This window comes from Nipponia nippon, unplaced genomic scaffold (genome assembly GCF_047370975.1).
Source record: "Nipponia nippon isolate SJK-2023a ecotype South Korea unplaced genomic scaffold, ASM4737097v1 scaffold_2, whole genome shotgun sequence".
NCBI lineage: Eukaryota > Metazoa > Chordata > Aves > Pelecaniformes > Threskiornithidae > Nipponia > Nipponia nippon.
This window is the reverse complement of record NW_028262336.1, coordinates 123,493,105-123,511,134: the sequence shown is the minus strand read 5'-3', so window position 1 is coordinate 123,511,134 and position 18,030 is coordinate 123,493,105. Positions and strand designations below refer to the sequence as shown.

Sequence of the window (18,030 nt, the reverse complement as noted above, 5' to 3'; positions counted from 1 at the left end):
GTTGCCTTGTCCTCAAAAGCTGTCTAATCTCTTTCTTTTATTAAAAATTATGTTTTCTCCTTTGCTGCTTCAGCACCATTGCTAGGTTGGAGGTGGTCCTGTTTGTTCTCCCTCTCTCCTAACACGTCAGAACATTTTTTAATTTGCTTTTTCTGTTATTGTCCTTAATTATAACATTATTTTTACTTGAAAACCTTTCTTACACATTTTTCACATCTGCCTCAATAATATATCACAAAAAATACCTAGCAACATATTAGATTCATGGGGTGGGAGTCAGCTTAAGACTAAACCACAAAAAGTTTTGTACCTTCTTGGGAGCTAGGCATTGCAGCCAATACAAATCTTGTTAATGTAGTTAATGGAGCCTCAGGATTGACTCAGATAGCAGCCAGGCTACTTCAGGGTGAGGTTTAGCCCCCTCTAAATCCTACCTATATCGTCCATCAGGCGTCAGGCAGCACTCTTCCCCTCTATGCGCACACTTTTGGTTTGGCAGGAGCCCACAAGAATAATGTAACACAGACTCACGTGTGTGCAAGGAGATGAAATGAAGGCAACCCTGCCTATTTTATAAAGCCCTGGTACGCCTTATGACGCTCTTTCTTCTGTAGTATCTAAATTAGTTGCAAAATCCCATCTGTGGATCTTCTCAGAGATAAGCCCTGAACTGAGTAAAAATAAAATCATAATTCTAAACTTTGCTAAGCCTAAGTCATATTTAGAACCTGCCAGAGCCTTTATGTGGTAACAAGTATGTGACAGTGACCCAGAAAGAGAAATGTCCAGGAATTATTCATGCAGTAGGTTGAAGAAACCTCCTCCCTCTCCTCTTGCGCTCCCGTAGAGGAGAGGACAGTGATGCATCGGGGCTGTACACCTACACCTGCACCCAAGCCATGGTCCATACAGTGCCACTTGTTTCTCATGGCAAATTTCTCTGCTTTAGTTCCTTAAATGTCACCATGAGGAAACAGCATTGTCCTAACAGGAGTGGAGGATAAGTGTGTAAAACATGAGGCTGTATGATTTGTTTTCAGGGAACGGATAAGAGTCAGCAAATAGCTCATAGCTAGATGTCAGGCTGTGAATAAACTAGGCTACGGAGGTTATGCACAGAAGGATGATCAACTAAAATGTATATATTCTGAGAATACAAATTGTTCAGTTTAGGTAGCCTGTGGATTTGCCCTGCAGCAGTATGTTAGGGCCTTAACAATCGGACAAGAAAAAGAATTGCATCTTAAGTTTCTGCACTATTCTTGTAAACAGCCTTGCTGTCAAATCATTAAATGAAGCCTTATTGCCCATCTTTGAAAAAGCCCAATTTCAGCACAGTTAATTGAAACACGTGGCAGGGGAGGGAAGGGAAGGGAAAGAAGAAAAGTGATCTCCGCGCTTTGAAGTTATGAGGGACTTTGGAATGGTTCAGGTGAGAGCATTACCAGAGAGAAGTGTCGAACCCGATCTGTCTCTATGTGAAGCATTTTATCAAGCTTTAGTACTTGATGTGTTGCTTGTCAGCTTCAATCTCTTCTCTTTCTTCTCTCATCAGGAGGCCAAGAAGACTGCATCCTTTCTTATGAACCTGTCACAAGACAGGAAAGTAAGTTTCTTCTGCTTTTCTGTCACTGTTCCTTATATATTTCATTTCACATTTTGGGGGCCAGCAGAGCAGTAAGCCTTGCTGTGCCAGCCCCAGATTCTCTGTGGCTCCTTTTTCGTGGCCACTCGGCCTATCGTATACAAAAGAAATGATGTAAGGCTCTCCCTCGCTAGCCCCCACTTCCTGACGTTCTCAGGACTCTCCCCAGTACGCTCTCATGGCCTTTACTAATAAATAGGTTAACCAGTCTACAAAATATTGATGCAGATTTTCTAGATTTACTGCAATACTGTTGCATGGGAAGTCTTTATTATCTTCCTTCTCATGCAATATGTGCCTCTGACCAGGGTAGATGATCCTACAGGAAGGCAACTGAAAATGGGAGCACACCCACCTGATTTAATGGGGGGGTGCACTCATATAACTGAGGAGAAAAAAAATCCTACAATATCCTTTCCATGCCTCAGGAGAGAGTCCATCTGCAAGCACTTGAGAGTGATCTTGTTGAGCAATAGCAAATATATACATTTCCACATAGTTGTTTGACTACATGCGCATGCACCATCACAGAGCTCTGCAAAATGAGTGGTACTCATTCCTTTTTCCTTATCCATGTCAATAAATAAATTATTCATCAATAAAATGTACACCTAAGTTTTCACTACATACATAAAGGCAACAACTGTGGTTGGTGCATCTTTAGGAAGATTTACTGTTATTGCCAATAAGAGCATCAAAATGTGCCTTTCTTTTTGTTGTTCAGTTAATTACACCAGGCCGGTTATTATTCTGGGTCCTATGAAAGATCGGATCAACGATGACTTGATATCTGAATTCCCTGATAAGTTTGGGTCGTGTGTACCACGTAAGTATGATTTTACTCCTTCTTCTGCAGCTGAGTGAGCTGTATCCCTTGGTGCCACACATTAAGTGAATTGCTGTGAATGCAGCATCTGTGAACATATCTCAATATGTAGTTGAGTTTCTCAAAAGCCATTTTTACATTGGACAAAAAAGGGGAAAGGAACAAACAAAATAAGATTGTGAAGGTCTGGAAAGAATGTCTCAAAAGAACTGTCTCAAAAGCTGTAGCATTTTTTTAAAGAAGGAATCTTCTAGCCACTAACTCAATTGACTCATTAATTAATCTGTGGTTTCTTAAATAAGATTAAAGTTTGAAATACTGGTAAAATGTTTCAACTTAATTGCACAGCATCCATCAGTAAAAATATGGAGTAATCTGTGATTTGTGTGAGATCGAGACTGTCTAATCTGAAAACAATAATGGACCCTGAATTAAGCAGAGTGTTTATATCTCGGATCATTGGAGCTTGCTGAGTGTTATTTCAGACCCTGATTGCAGTCTTACTTCATTTTAAACTGTTGTCTCTGCAAATACACCAGCTTAAAACTGCTAGAGATGAGATCAGAATCAGCCTTATAATTAAGCCTAAATTAAATTGATGAGATTGCCATTCATTCTATTGCTGTAATAGGATTAGATTTACAATCGGGAATGCATCTTGTATTTGGGGTTTGTGTGTGATCCTGCTGAAAAAAGTGGAATTCTGGTAAATCCTAATTTTATGTTAGCCTGTAAGTATCGATTGGAGGTAATCATCAGAAGGTATTACTTTGAAAAGACAGCTTTATTGTCATAGCTTCATTGAAATCCACATGTAGTAGCCAAAGATCTGCTTCCAGATGTGGGGCATCTCCACTTACAGCAGACCCAGCATCATCCACTGAGCAAAGCTTAATTGCAGCATTTTTTGCATGAAATGTTTTTACAGACTTCTTGATCTTCTGTCTTTTGTTTCATGCAGACACCACACGGCCAAAGCGTGACTATGAAGTGGATGGGAGAGATTATCATTTTGTCATTTCAAGAGAACAAATGGAAAAAGATATCCAAGAGCACAAATTTATAGAAGCTGGGCAGTACAATGATAATTTATATGGAACTAGTGTCCAGTCCGTGAGATTCGTGGCAGAGAGGGTAGGTTAACGCTAGTTTTATTGATCATGCAACATGATATTTTTGTTTCCACATTGTATCTCAGTCATGATTCTTCTGCCAAAAATATAAAATATCTGCAAAATGGCATCCTAATATTTAGAGGCTTTACAATGACTCCACAAGTGGAGTCTCTGACTTTGAATGCGAACATCCTTGGCACTTTCTGTACCTGGATGGAGTGCCATGGATTCAGGGATCTAACACAATGCCTCAAGTATGCCCCAAACCAGCCTTCCCTCTTCCCTCTGTAAGACAGGTAAATTAACTTATCTCACTTCCACAGAAGCGAAAGCATGAAGCAGAGAAAGATTAAATTATTTGCCTCAGGTGACACGGGGAGTCTTTGACACAAACAAGAACTGAATTAACCAGTAAGAATGTAGACATCCTATTGCTTTTATGAATTGATTTTCCTCATCTCTGAAGAAAAACTCTCCCCTCCGCAAAGTTCATCCCAGTAAAAATAAAAAACAAGTTTGTTCCCATATCTCCAGTGTATATTTTATATTAGCACCAAAGCAAAGGAAAGAGCATAGAGGAGCAGAGCATGTACCCTGGGGTCCCCTTCCCTGGTGCAGCAGTAATGGCCCCGTTCCAGGGCACTGCGTTGCAGAATTGCTTCCCGACTTTTGGCTGAACTGCAGCAAACACTGCAAAAATAAACACACCCTCATCTGTTTCCAACAGGGCAAGCACTGTATACTCGATGTGTCAGGAAACGCTATCAAACGACTACAAGTTGCACAACTCTATCCGATCGCTATCTTCATTAAGCCTAAATCATGGGAGCCTCTGATGTAAGTATGAACTCCTTCAAGCATTTTATTTTCAGGGTACAATCTCAAGCCGCACAACACAGGTCTTGAGTCTACATTTTGCTGTCCTCTGAAATCAGTAATAACAAGAGGAAGTGGGAACAGTGGAGATTTGCTCTCCCTGCCTGCCGTCCGCTGTACCCCAGCATCTCAAGGAACAAGCCAAAGCTGCCTTTGAACCTTTCACACTGGGACATGTGGGCTTACGTGCCGGACCACGAGGGACGCCCTGCCAGTGCTCAGTGTACTTGTTCCAACCTGTGCCGCAAGTTCACCAGGGACTCCTGGCTTGGATTGTCCCGTCCAGCCTTGGGTGCTCTTGGGGTGTAGAGTCTGGTCACAGGGGGCGAACCAGAGGGTAACCTGTGTCAGATTTGCAGTGTGTGCCTCTTTGTCAGCCCTTCATTTACTTGAAGGTCTGTAAGAGGATAGGCAAGGACCCATGGGACTGGAGAGGGGCAAACACAACACTTAAAGAAGGAAAGAGAAGACACGAACTTCATGCTGTCACCAGGCAACCTAACTTCAATACTTAGAAAAACACTGGGATCCAGGGAAAAGTTAAGCAACTCATGTATAATAACTGAGAGGATAAAAAGGTTCTAAGAGGCAGCCAATGTATGTGCATCAGGAACAAATCAAATCAATTTTATTTCCTTCTTTCATGAGATGGATATCAATAATTGTATTGCATCTTGATTTTTATTCTGGCTCCATGGGACATTCTCAGTAGCAGCTTAGGGAAATACAGTCCAGAGGGAATCACTAGAGAGCATGTGTGCAACCATACTCAGTCCTTGAAAATGGCACTGTTAAACTGGGAGGGTGACAGAAATCCTGCAAGTATATTTCCTGAGCTGTCTCCCTATTTGGGACTACTTGTTATTTTCATTAATTACTTGAATGATGAATTGGGCAATAAAGTAAAGTTTGTGAATAACTCAAGGCTGAGCAAGGTGGCAAGCACTTTGGAGGATAAGATTAAAACTCGATGTAAAATCAGTAGGATGAAATTCAGCACAGACAAAGGAGAGAAAATGAAATGCATGAGTACAAGCAGGGAATGATTAAACTATAGCACTGCAGAAAAATATCTGGCGGTTGGGGTGGATCACACAGCAATATGAATGGATGGATAATGTGGTTGCAAAAAAGGAAACTGCCACTGTGGGCTGTATTAACATCAGTGTTGAATAAGGACAGAACAGACAGTAATTTTGTTTTACTGGGTATGGACGAGGCCTCAGCTGGAGCACTGGCCTGGTTCTGGGTTGCACCCTGGAAGTGGAGGAGGAACAGGGGTTACCTAAGAGAACACTGAGGAGGAAATATGGAAGTGATCTTCATACTAGTTAAAGCTCAGGATAAAATACATTGTGATCAATTGTTTTCCAGGTACACTTATAGTAATGCAAGAGTTATCAGCTTAATTTGCTGTGACAGGAATGAAATTTTGAACTCTGTGCCTTCCCCTCACCAAAGGCTCTGCAAAAACCAGGTGATGCCATTGGTACCTGTTACACAGCTAAAATGTAGGCATCCCCCCTCCTGTGACAAATGTCTATCCGATTACGGTAACGGCGTGTCCACATGCTATGGGTGACAGAGCTGGAGAATGCTAACATGCCCCATCCCGTGAACGTGCATCCTCCCTGGTGGTATCACCCTTTTGGTGGTAAGGTTGTTGCATGCCCAGCCATGTTACAGGGAATGATGCACAGTATGTGGTACTTGCACAGCCCCATCCTGACCAAAGCCATGTTGGGTTGGATGACTTCTTGACATTTCTTCCAGCCCTACAATTCAATTATATTCTGATTACATTGCTGTATAGAAGGGGAAGGGTAGTCTGATAGCCTACCTTCTGCATTGATTGTTTTAAGACAAATCTTAACCTACAGTATTCCCATCTATAAAATATTTCCATTATTTGTTTAATGCTGACATTGCATCTGGAGTGATAAAAAAAAAGAAAAGAAAAGTGGCCCTTACTCTGTAAAATACACTAGGCAGAACCAGAAATGTGGCAATAACATAAAGGCTTTATTGATTTGAGGTAAGAACAGCAAATCCTTGAACAGATTGACTGAGAAGTGTTATGAAGATGCAAAATATTATGATAATCATCCTGTTATTAAACCAAAGCAATGCTAATATTTCAGCTAGGACAAAACAAGTTATGCAGAGTTAGCAGAATTTTCCTTACTGATATGAATCAAAAGTAAGCTATTCTTCACTCTCCAAATCGAAACCTGCCTCACTGTTCACAGTATGGTAGGGACAAAGTGAAATCCATTATATGACTTTGAATTCCTTGTTCTGCAAATACCCTGTGGAAGACACCCTTAACTAGAAATCCAGACTTCCATGGGACAGCAAAAGTCCCTATGTATCAGTACTAGACTGGGATTTTTTGCAGTAATATGGCTTATATAAATAAATTATAAACACAATACAACTCAAAAAAGGAGAAAAATGTAATGAATTCAGGCATTCTAAATTAGTTTATCCCCTGCAGCCTGCTCTCCACAAAAGATTACTATCTTTTTATCTAGTTAATCTATCTAATGTGTATTTATCTTATCAAATAGTGCCCAAAATTAGTTTCTAACAGAAATGAGAACTCTTTTAATATAAACAGTGTCGTTCTTTTTAAAGAATTGTTTTGAGAATAATGACATAATTCTGAGCCCTTTGCTTGTGAAAATAATTTCTTTTATTTAGTAACGAAGCTAAATCACTCAGGGTCTGGCTAAACAAATACGTAGTCTGACATAAGCAGTAGTGAGTGGTAGGGTGTGCATAGATGAATGGCTATAACATTTTTCCAATAGATACTATTATTGCAGTATGGAGAAGTTTAACATGGTAAACCAGTGTTGTGTGGGAATAGAAAGAGGCCATTTTTATGACAGCATAACTATGTTCACTCAGTCTTTTTTATGTATGTAACTACTACTACACAAAAATTATAGGTTTATCTGCCATAACTATTACTCCTGTTCATACAAATGAGTTGAAAGTTAGCGTATTAGCAAAGTAAAACCATAAAAGACAAAGAATTGCTAATCAGAAGGTGCAGAGAAACAAAGTTAAAGATTTAGCTTGCAGCAAAATTAGCACTTAAAGTTGAAGTCCAATTCTCATTTACGCATATGCTCCTTTGCACCCATCTGACAGTGAAGGTAAGAAGAGTGAAGGGAACATAAATCAAGCTTGCACCTGCACTTGAAACTTGGTTATCACTGGTTCTCTGGAAATACCCTGCTAACACTGATGACCACAGCAATGGAAGACCATAAGGGGTTATTGGATGTAAAAGCAAGCAGAACACATGGCCTGAGCTGAAGGTCTCCTGATCCTGCTTTCTTCAGTTTAATTCAGTCCTGGCCATCAAATTGCTGTAAACTGCTCTGCCATCCTGTCCTTCCTTCCTTCCCTTCTTCCTCCCTCCCTTCCTCCCTCCCTCCCTCCCTCCCTCCCTCCCTCCCTCCCTCCCTCCCTCTCTTCCTTCCTCCCTTCCTTCCTTCCTTCCTTCCTTCCTTCCTTCCTTCCTTCCTTCCTTCCTTCCCTCCCTCTTTCCTTCCTTCCCTTCTTTCCTTCTTTCTCTTCCTTCTTTCCTTCCTTCCTTCCTTCCTTCCTTCCCTCTTTCCTTCCTCCCTCCCTCCCTCCCTCCTTTCCTTCCTTCCTTCCTTCCTTCCTTTCCTTCCTTCCCTCCTTCCCTCCTTCCTTCCTTCCCTCCTTCCTTCCTTTCCTTCCTCCCTTCCTTCCTTTCCTTCCTTCTTTCCTTCTTTCCTTCTCTCCTTCCTTCCTTCCTTCCTTCCTTCCTTCCTTCCTTCCTTCCTTCCTTCCTTCCCTCCTTCCTTCCTTCCCTCCGTCCCTCCTTCCTTCCTTCCCTCCTTCCTTCCTTTCCTTCCTCCCTTCCTTCCTTTCCTTCCTTCTTTCCTTCTCTCCTTCCTTCCTTCCTTCCTCCCTCCCTTCCTTCCCTCCTTCCCTCCTTCCTTCCTTCCCTCCTTCCTTGCTCCCTTCCTTCCTTCCTTCCTTCCTTCCTTCCTTCCTTCCTTCCTTCCTTCCTTCCCTCCTTCCTTCCTTCCTTCCTTCCCTCCTTCCCTCCTTCCTTCCTTCCTTCCCCCCCTACCTCTACATGACTCCACCTCACAGGTTTAATCCCAGAGGGGTCCCTGTTGGTACATCTCAATCGGCCTCTCTCTGTAGAAGAAAGACCAGTGGTGGGATCATGGGGATGAGAGCTGGAAGTAATGAAGAGCCTACCTGGGTGAGGGCTTCACTGGGAGAGCAGGAAAACCCTGGAAAATATGCCTGGAGGGACAGCTCTTTGCAAGCATTTTGAATTCACCAGCTGCACAGGTCTCTGGCTAGGAAAGAAAAAAATAGAAGGGACTATTGTTTGACAGCACTTTTAATTCATTGTCAAAAATGGACATCATGTTCCTCCCCCTTCTCCATCCTCTCTCCTGAAGGCACAGGATGGGCAGAGGCGTGAATACAACTAGCAGAGTTTTATACCTCAGGCAAGTCTATAACCTGAAAATGTAACGCAAATTTGTGCTTATTTCAAAGTACTTACTATTTTAAATACTTCTTTATATTTTTATTTATATTTTGTCCTCTGATATTCAAAGATCTTGAGGAAGACTTCTCAGAAATTTACCAGAAATAGATCTGGAAGGAGGAGGATGTTGTTAGCATTAGGATATTGGCTGAGTGTCCTTAAGATGAGATAAAATGTTAAGTTTTCATAAGAATTTGCAATGCTATGTCCCACTTCAAGACAGAGTTTTGGTTCAGTCACCTAAAGACATGTTTGAGTAGGTATAGCTGATGAGAAGCCCACCTGAAGTCAATTAGATAGCAATCCTTCCAATAAATAGAATTAGTAGTATTACAAATTTAGCAGCATGACAGAGATGGGCATAAATTAAACATATTTATATAATCCATAAATAACTGTCATAAATTTTAAAAGAAATCTTTGTTATCCTTCATTTTATAAACCTGCTTTCTGCATTGCATTGGCACTTCCAGAGAGATTTTGCTAAACAGTGTTCCCAGCTATATGGTTAGTTATACAGATAGACAGCTTTAACTCATTTCAAGAAATACCTTTTTTCATCCTGGACACCTTACAGGGTGTTTTTCAGAAGCCAGGTAGGAGTCAGCTGGAGGAAATTCATACTGTTGTGCACTTCATAGATCATTTTTTTAAGCACCATCATGCACGTAATTTCCTACATGCATCACATGTGTCATACTGTATACAGTCCATTACCACATAATCACAGGATTCAGTGCAAAGCATTAAATCAGATTTATGTAGAACACAAGATGCTTCCTTCTCTTGCTTTCCTAGTTGCCTCAGAAAATTTCCATCATGTTTTAAAAAAATGAATCGATGCTGTGAAAAATCCTAGAACAAGCAAACTACTTATTATTGCTGATTAATTTGGGTATCTGCAGGCATATATGTGTAAGGCAGTGAATGAGTGTGAGCTTGATCCTTTGTAAGTATACAGTGGTATTAAAAGCTGAGCGTGCATGGGCAAGACAACTCATTTCTTCAAGTTATTAAATAATGTCTCTGTCAAAACAGAAACGGTCCACCAAATAACAAAACATTGGCAATAACAGAACGTTACTGACACTGTCTGTTTTTACATCTATTGGTACCCTGTACATTTTAAAATCTACAAGACACACTTGACTGGGAATCTCTACAGTTAATCAGAAAGGACTGGAACAGAGAACACAAATAAGTAACTCATCCTAACTCTTCCTGCCGGAAAGACTCAGTTTGAATTCTCATGATATCTGGAACTCATGGACCCCCTTGAACCAAGAAGTGTCCCTGGAAGACATGCTGGCTTCCTTCTGGGGCTTCCCTACAGGGATTACAATGACTCTGGGCTTCCTCCTACAGGGTCAGAAGTCTCACTGTACCGAATCCTGCCTTTAATCATGATTTCACTTCCATAACCCCAGCCTCAGTCAAAACCCACCTTCCATTTGAGCAGTTTGGACAGCCTCATTCAGCCAAGGCAGCCAGCTGTGAGCCCGGGAGATAGGGAGGTTCCTGAAGGAGCTTCAGTTCTGGAGGCAGGAGTGCTCTGAGTGCACAGACCTTGAGAGGTCCTGGCTCCCAGACTTACCCATGGCTTCCTGATGTCACAAGTCCATCTCAGTTGGCACTTACCAGATTTGGGCCTTGTATTTTGTTTGGGAATGTAGAGTGGTGAACCCAAATTAAAAATTTAGTGGAGAAACTGGAAATAGTCTGGAAAGGTAGGTTTATGCTACATAAGAATGAAATTAAATTTAAAATAACGAAACTGCCCGTGAATCAATGGAAGAATTTCAACGCTTCATTCTTCTATCGATCTCAGTCCATCTGTGATTCAGTTGAACATATCTTTTAGAAAGCTGTTTTAGTGAGAATCTAAAGTTCTTGTTGACTTCCTCTGTGTTTCTAGGGAAATGAATAAACGTCTTACAGAGGAGCAAGCGAAGAAAACCTACGATCGAGCAATTAAATTAGAACAAGAATTTGGAGAATATTTTACAGGTATGTTTTTATTAAAAACCGATTTTTTCCCAAGGTATAGTCTTTTATGGCAAAACAACTGGATCAGCTCAGTCTCTGCCCTAGAGTGCGTATCAGTAGAGTGGGTCCACAGTAAGGACTCCTGGCTTGGGACTGTTGTTTCCCTGAAACTCAAGGGCAGTTGAGGCATTCAACTCAGAATTTTGATGCCCTGAAGGAATAGTTCTGCATGAATTTGGTTCCCTCTCTGACCCAAAACTGCTTTTAATGAAATCAGTACAAATGTTGCATCATTGCATTTGTACAGACCAAAGAATTCCTCACTAGCTCAAGGCAAGAGTTCAAGCCATGGATCACGGGAGGGAAAGAGAAAGGTGTCTTCTTTCTGACCTGGAAAAGAGCAAGATTTAAGACTTGCTCTGGGCCCCAGCATTTTCTTTGGACAGGTTTAGGCAGCTCCCTACTCAGGGGACTGGTATTTGTGGATAACTCAGAAGCGCCCAGTTGTCCCTCCACATGCAGACAGTGTACATTATCTGAACTGCAGTTCCAGATTTCTGCTGGGAGGGGGAAGGAATTTAAGAGTATAGACACTGTGCTCTGTGTTACTGTTGCTTTATCTTCTGTCACTTTGGGCCTGATCTAGTTAACTTTTGCAGCCAAGAATGAGTTTATTATAACTAGGTCAGGAAAAGAATAGGCTGTAAATCTGCTGCTACTCACTCTGAAGTAGCTTCTAAATCAAATGAAATGTAAAGCTTGACTGGCAACAGTGGGAACCTACCATGCTGCCTTCCCATGGGATAGAGCTGCTATTCTCTAAACTAACTGAGCTCAGTCATCTCACTACAAGCAGTGGGATGGGTCTCTGTCATGGGAAGGTGCCATTGGTTTGAACTTAGTTGCCAAGGGTATGACTTTCCATAATCAACAACATCACAGTGTGCTAGGATTCCTTCTCATTTCATCAATATCTGACACTGGATGCTGTAGAATATAACAATTAAAAGAAATATTGATATGTTTTCTTACTGCAGCTATTGTCCAAGGAGATAGCTTAGAAGATATATATAATCAATGCAAACTTGTAATTGAAGAACAATCTGGGCCTTTCATCTGGATTCCTTCAAAGGAAAAATTATAAATTAGCCACTGCACCTCTGATTACGACGGGAGAATATTTAGAAGAAAACTATAATATACTATTTGGAGGCTTTCCTGTTTTTGTTGCATTTATGTTCTTTGCAGTCAATGTGAATTTTGATGAATGTACAACACAAAGTGTTTGAAGCCATGAAGGACACTGATGGGTCAAAGGGTAGGAACAAAAAGACTTCTACCATATAAAGCAAATCTGTTGTGTGCTCAGACCACCAGTTGTAGGTATAAACTTTTGACATGGAGACCCTCTGTCAAGGGGAGCTAGCCACCTCCTGTGCCCATGTGGACATTTTGATCGATTTCAGTGGCTGAGCTCAGTGTGTTGATTGCTTTAAAGAGAAGTTCCCAGCTCTTGAACCTCATATAGGGCTTGATCCTGCAAGGCGCTCAGCACTTGACCCCAATTCCTACACGAGTAGCCCGTTGACTTGGAGTCACTTGTGATCCTTCCCTATGCTGTTCAGTCCCATCAGTTCCAGTAGGACTATTCATGTGCTCAAAGCTAAGCACGGGCTTAAACGTTTTGCTAGATCAGGGCCACACGCACCTTGCAAAATCAAGCTCAGAGTACTTGGTCCACTTCCTACTGAAGTCATTGGTAGGATGCTCTTTGACTTGACTGGGAGGTGGAGCCTATTCTAAGCTTGTCATTGCACATTTGTAGTTAGTACACCTCGACTTCGGTAACTATGCACATCTTTTGATTTCTGAAACCAAGTCAAGCATTTCTTTTTTCCCCTTTGGAAACACTATTGCATCAGGAACTAATAACAGTATAGTTTATTTTATTGGAGTTTGGGGGTGGGAGAGGATGGAAGCATTTCACATCACACACACGTGCACACAAACACATTCCCATGCGGACACACACATGTATGAGGATTCACAGCACCTATGTTGACAAGGAGGGATACAACTGGGAAAAGCTTTAAAATTTTTGATTGTCTATTTTATCATTTATATTGATAGAAGGCACTTAAAGATGGAATAATTTATAAAAATAAAAATATATTGATGTATAGAAACTAATTTCTATAGGTAAAAATGTTTTTGTGAGATATTTTGTAAAGATTAATTAATTGAAAGATTAAATATTTACACCCTTGTGCGACTGTAAAATGTAAAGAGGACCATCAAGTTGCATTATCCCTTTTCCGTAACAGATTCTCTATTATTAATGACAAGCAAGGTAATTCCTTAAATTGTAGTTGTCAGCTTGTTTTTCTCTCAATTTAATCCTCTCCCTTGCCTCTATTTAATCCTGATGAACTCCTGTGGAAAGATCTCTTGAACTGACTGCCCTGTAGGACCTTTTCTGAAAAGGATAATGCATCTTTAAATTGAAATGGATGATTTTTCAGAAGCAAAACGTCAATGCTTGAATGCAGTTAATAATTTCTCTCTTGGAGGGATTCACACTTCACCCCCAAACGTTTTATGATTCTTCCTCTTTCTTTAAAGGAAACACCAAAAGCATTCGATCTATCCTCTCTTTTTAGGCAGGCAGGTCACCAACTAACTTGTATCTTCATTCATTTCACAGTCAACAAGGGTCTTAAAAGCAAAAACTGAGGCAATGGACATTTGTGAGGGATTTGGGGAAAGTCTGTGGAATTGCAGTTTGGGGTGCATGGAAGGGGAGAGGGAGGTATTTTTTTCTCATTTCACATTGCCCTTCCTTTGTATACTGATGCCATTCTTCACTCTGACACACAAGGGGACAACTGCAAGAGATATTATGATAGCAAACTGAATTGCCTTTGCTGCTGCTGGACCAAGTTTTCTATAAAACCCACAGCCTCCTGCCTGCTGCGCCGCAGGAGTCCAATACTTATTAGCTGGTGGCTACAGCAACCCTAATGTTTAAGGATGTTTTAAGGGCAAATGCTAAATAGACTCCTCGGTTACTTGTCTATTTGAAGCTTACATTTCTACACCCTGTCAAGCTGACAGGTATATCCAGCCAACCTCTGCGGAGTGCGCGACTAGCTGGATGTTTGTATTATAGCCACCAGCGGTGACAGGGTTAAAAATGGGCATTTTAGTGGCCCCGAGGTGGCCTCACTTAATGCCCTACTATGGTAACTTTGAGAAGTTCACACTTCTTTTACTACTGTTTTTCTTGCCTGGCCAGCGCAGATTTATAAACAAAGGTTTCAGTTAAGTCTCCAAAAGAGCTTTGCAACCAGAAGGGCTAGAAACTATTTTTTACAAAATATAAATGAATGAAAGCTTCAGTTTTGGATAATTCTGCAGAAATCCACAGAGTGACCCCAGATCTTTGGAAGCCATGGATTTTTCCATGCTGGCAAAGTACTATTGCCTCAGGTTGGGAAATAGCCCACCAGACCTGAAAAACCAAGTATCCTAAAGCAGGAACTTCATTCTGATTTTCAGCTCTGTTTTTAAGCAATCAATCACATCTGCTTCTTTGTTTCTTAGTTCAGCATGCAGCCTTTTACGGTACTATCCTACTAGTAACTGTTTTGCTTTGTCATGTGCTGTGCTTTACGGTGAACAGTAACACTATGGCTGAGTACAATCAATTTTTCCATCAGTCCTTGGTTACTGTAGTAACATTATTTATTTTTCCCTGTCTGTTGTTTGTGCTTCCAGTTTAGAGTTGCCATTGCACTTTTTTTTTTTTTTTAAATAAAACATATATTTAAAACCAATTCACCAAGAGAAGCAGTAAGAGGTCTTATTTCCCTTAGGACTTGTACTCCCATTTGTTTTGTGCGTTGACGTTTTGCGTTTCATGTTTCAGCATCCTCGGAGCTGCAGTTGTTTTTTGCATTGCAGCTGTTCAGATCATACTGGGTGGTAGTGGGAGGAGGAAGAGAAACAGAAGATTCATGCAAAATTACATCTGGTGCAAAAAAAAACAAAGAAGTCCAAACTCACAACCCACAGCAATTGGCGCCTAAGACCGTATTGGTGCTAACACAGCTTAGCGTAATCAGATTCCTTTTCTATCCATGTAAAAGACTTGCGAGCGTCTAAACATGAGATAAATGCAAATGCTGGACCCTTTAGGAAAAGTGCCAGATCACACCCCTGGTGCTATTTCTCATGTTCTGGCACAGTGTGTAGCACCGTAGGGTCTAAGCAGAACCAAAATTATCACAGCTTTTTGTCCACCCATGAATGATCACAATGACATCTTGCTAGCTTTGTGCAGATGTGCAATATTACAACCTATTTATTTCTCCTTGCCACAAAGCATCTTCCATGCACTGACTCATTGAGAGCTTGCTAACAGGGCTCAGTGAAACAGCACTCTTTACTGGTCTTATGGCCTGACCATCAACCAGTGAAAGAGCCTCTTTCTTGCTTAATTCCCCCTTCCTACTGTGCTGGTTTTGGCTGGGATAAAGTTACTTTTCTTCAGAGGTACCCTGTCCATGCTAGCGCTTTGTAATTTCTTTGGTAGTAAAGGTTGTTTCTAGATAAATATTCTGTGGTGTAATTGTGTTTGTAGCTAGCATGGTTTGATGCTCCGGTGTGGATAGGGTCCTAGGAACCACGCTGTGAAAGTCAAAGACAAGAAATCTCTCCATTGCACTGAAATTTCAAATCCTTATCCTGGAGAGCAGTGTTGAACCTGAGCTAATAACCACTACGAGCCAGCGACAGTGTCCTAGTTATACAACGTCCACCTACCTATTTACATCAGTTTTCTGTGGAGAAATTGTTGGTGTTCCACCTTCACTGTTACTTGCTCATCAGCACTCAGTCAAATTGTATTTTTTCCTTTGGTTTTCCTATATTTATTTTTTGTTTTTCAAATTGTATCCCTGACCAGAGGATTCAGTGATTGACAATACATGAGGATACCTGTAGGAAAAACAATGTTAATGAAAAAAGTCTCAATCTTCTTTTTAAGCTGCAGATTTAAAGCCATAATATCTGCCGAGTTCACAGACAGTGTTCTTTTTTCCTTCACAGCTTTTAGTCTCAACATTTTTTCTCTTGAACATTTTGTCTGCCATGTTATGCATGCGGTTCACTGTGCAACTGCATTCATGTGCTCAAGCCCATGCCTTGGTGAAATAAATGTATTTTCCTACTCCATTAAAAATCAGACATCCTGTCAATTAGGTCAGAAGTAAGAATGAGGTCGTCATTATGTTAAAAAAAAAGGTTCCCATTTTAGGACACAAATCAGAATCAAAGCTAACAGCAAATAACATCTAAAATCTATTCAACATATAGTTAGCCTAGATCCTCAGCTGGTGTAAATCACAGTCACGCCATTGATTTCAGTGGAGTCCATCCCATTTACACCACCTGAAGTTACACATCCGTCCTCCCCGTTACACCGGTATTTTAGCATTACTGTAAAACACCAAGGCCACATGATTAAACAGCAGCTCAGCACTTTCCATCATTATTTACTACTTATATTACTGTAGCACCCAGAGGGCCAAGTCATGGACCAAGATCCTTTTGAGGTAGGTGCTGTGAAATTGCTGAACAAAAAGACACCCCATGAGCCAAAAGCTGTGGCCGGATTTTCAGAAGGCTTCAGCCCAGCTGACATCTCACCAAGAGCAATAGGAACCACTACCCTGCTGGCCCTTTTGAGACTCTGTCTTTAAGGTGAGGAGCGTGAGACGTGACCCATCATCCCTTACATCGCATTAGCAGCTTACGCCATCTGGCCCAGACCTACAGCGCAGGCAACTTGCCATGGTATAAAACAGCGTTTCTGGGGATGGGCGGTAGCCAGCATCCTGGGCAAGATTTTGGGGGGAAAAAAAGCAAAAAAAAAAAGCAAAAAAAAAAAAAAAAGGCAACACTGTTGGCTCTTAGTGGGATAGCAACCTTTTAATTTCTGGATTTGTGTTCCTAAATTTGACTCGGCCAGTCCGAACTTCCGAGTGCGGCAGCCTGTGCTCAGCAGGCAGCTCCATCCGGCACGCTGGCCGGCGCGCGTCTCTTTAGCAGGATGTTTCTCAGTCCAGCTGTAGTGTGGGGTACTCAGAATCTGAACTGGAGTTTACAAAATACCCTGTCCAGCTTACACTCCTGTTATGTGTAAATACTCTGTGCATCCATTCCATTTGTGTAAAGAATAAAGCACACACAATTATAAAAATTAAGATGTATATTTCATACTAGCTGTGTCCTTGCTTATTTATTCCGGTCCAAGCTCTCAGCTGTGGTTCAGTTGTAAATGCTTGATAGAGTGTTTATATGTCATGAATTTTATTATAAAATATTAATATTAAAGCATTTTTACACTTTATAGCAAATGGCTTCTTCACAAGGCATAATTTGTCTTTTTTCCTTAAAGCAGAAGAGTAAAAGAGAATGAATATGCTCTTAATATGTCTCGAGACACTATCACATCTATCACACAAGACAGACACAAGTCTAGAAGTGGGATGGTGGTTTCAAAAATGACTGAGGATACAGAAACTTTTTTCTTTCTTTCACTTTTTTTTCTTTTTGACTTCACATTGACATGGAAGTTACCACCAAGAAGATTCACTCTGGTGAAGTACTGCTATTTTCTCCTTATCACACTTCTGTTGTGTATTGGGTATCATCAGCATCTTGGCGAATAATTATCAGAATATTTTTTTTTAATTAAAGAGTTGTTCCATGTTTCTGACATCACAGCACAGCCATTGGGATAAGGACTGTAATAATTACACGCTTGTAAGCAGCTTAGTGGAGCATAAACTTCAGTTGTGCTATGGGGTCCCAACAGCCCAAGAACCTTGGGTTTTGGCCATCCCAGGAATGTCTTTGCAGATGGCTTGTGAGCCCCAGGGAGGCCACGTGAACATTGCCAGTCTCTGGCAGAGGCAGAAACGTGACAGGGACACTGCTTTCGACACCCAGACAGTGCCAAATTCAG

The 18,030-nt window shown here is 41.1% G+C and overlaps 1 protein-coding gene across 22 annotated transcripts in view; it reads left to right on the top strand.

Annotated features, from left to right (window-relative positions):
- The window catches only part of DLG2 (discs large MAGUK scaffold protein 2), a 1,061,109-nt gene extending 1,043,843 nt beyond the window's left edge, over positions 1 to 17,266 (top strand). For all 22 annotated transcript variants that reach the window (XM_087758910.1, XM_087758908.1, XM_087758909.1 and 19 more), the window contains 6 exons: positions 1,556 to 1,606; positions 2,370 to 2,471; positions 3,433 to 3,605; positions 4,314 to 4,423; positions 10,930 to 11,021; positions 12,038 to 17,266. In XM_087758910.1, coding sequence (XP_087615036.1) covers positions 1,556 to 1,606; positions 2,370 to 2,471; positions 3,433 to 3,605; positions 4,314 to 4,423; positions 10,930 to 11,021; positions 12,038 to 12,144 — 635 coding nt within the window. In that variant the 3' untranslated portion in view covers positions 12,145 to 17,266. The remainder of the gene's footprint in view (positions 1 to 1,555; positions 1,607 to 2,369; positions 2,472 to 3,432; positions 3,606 to 4,313; positions 4,424 to 10,929; positions 11,022 to 12,037) is intronic.
- Positions 17,267 to 18,030: the final 764 nt, after the last annotated feature.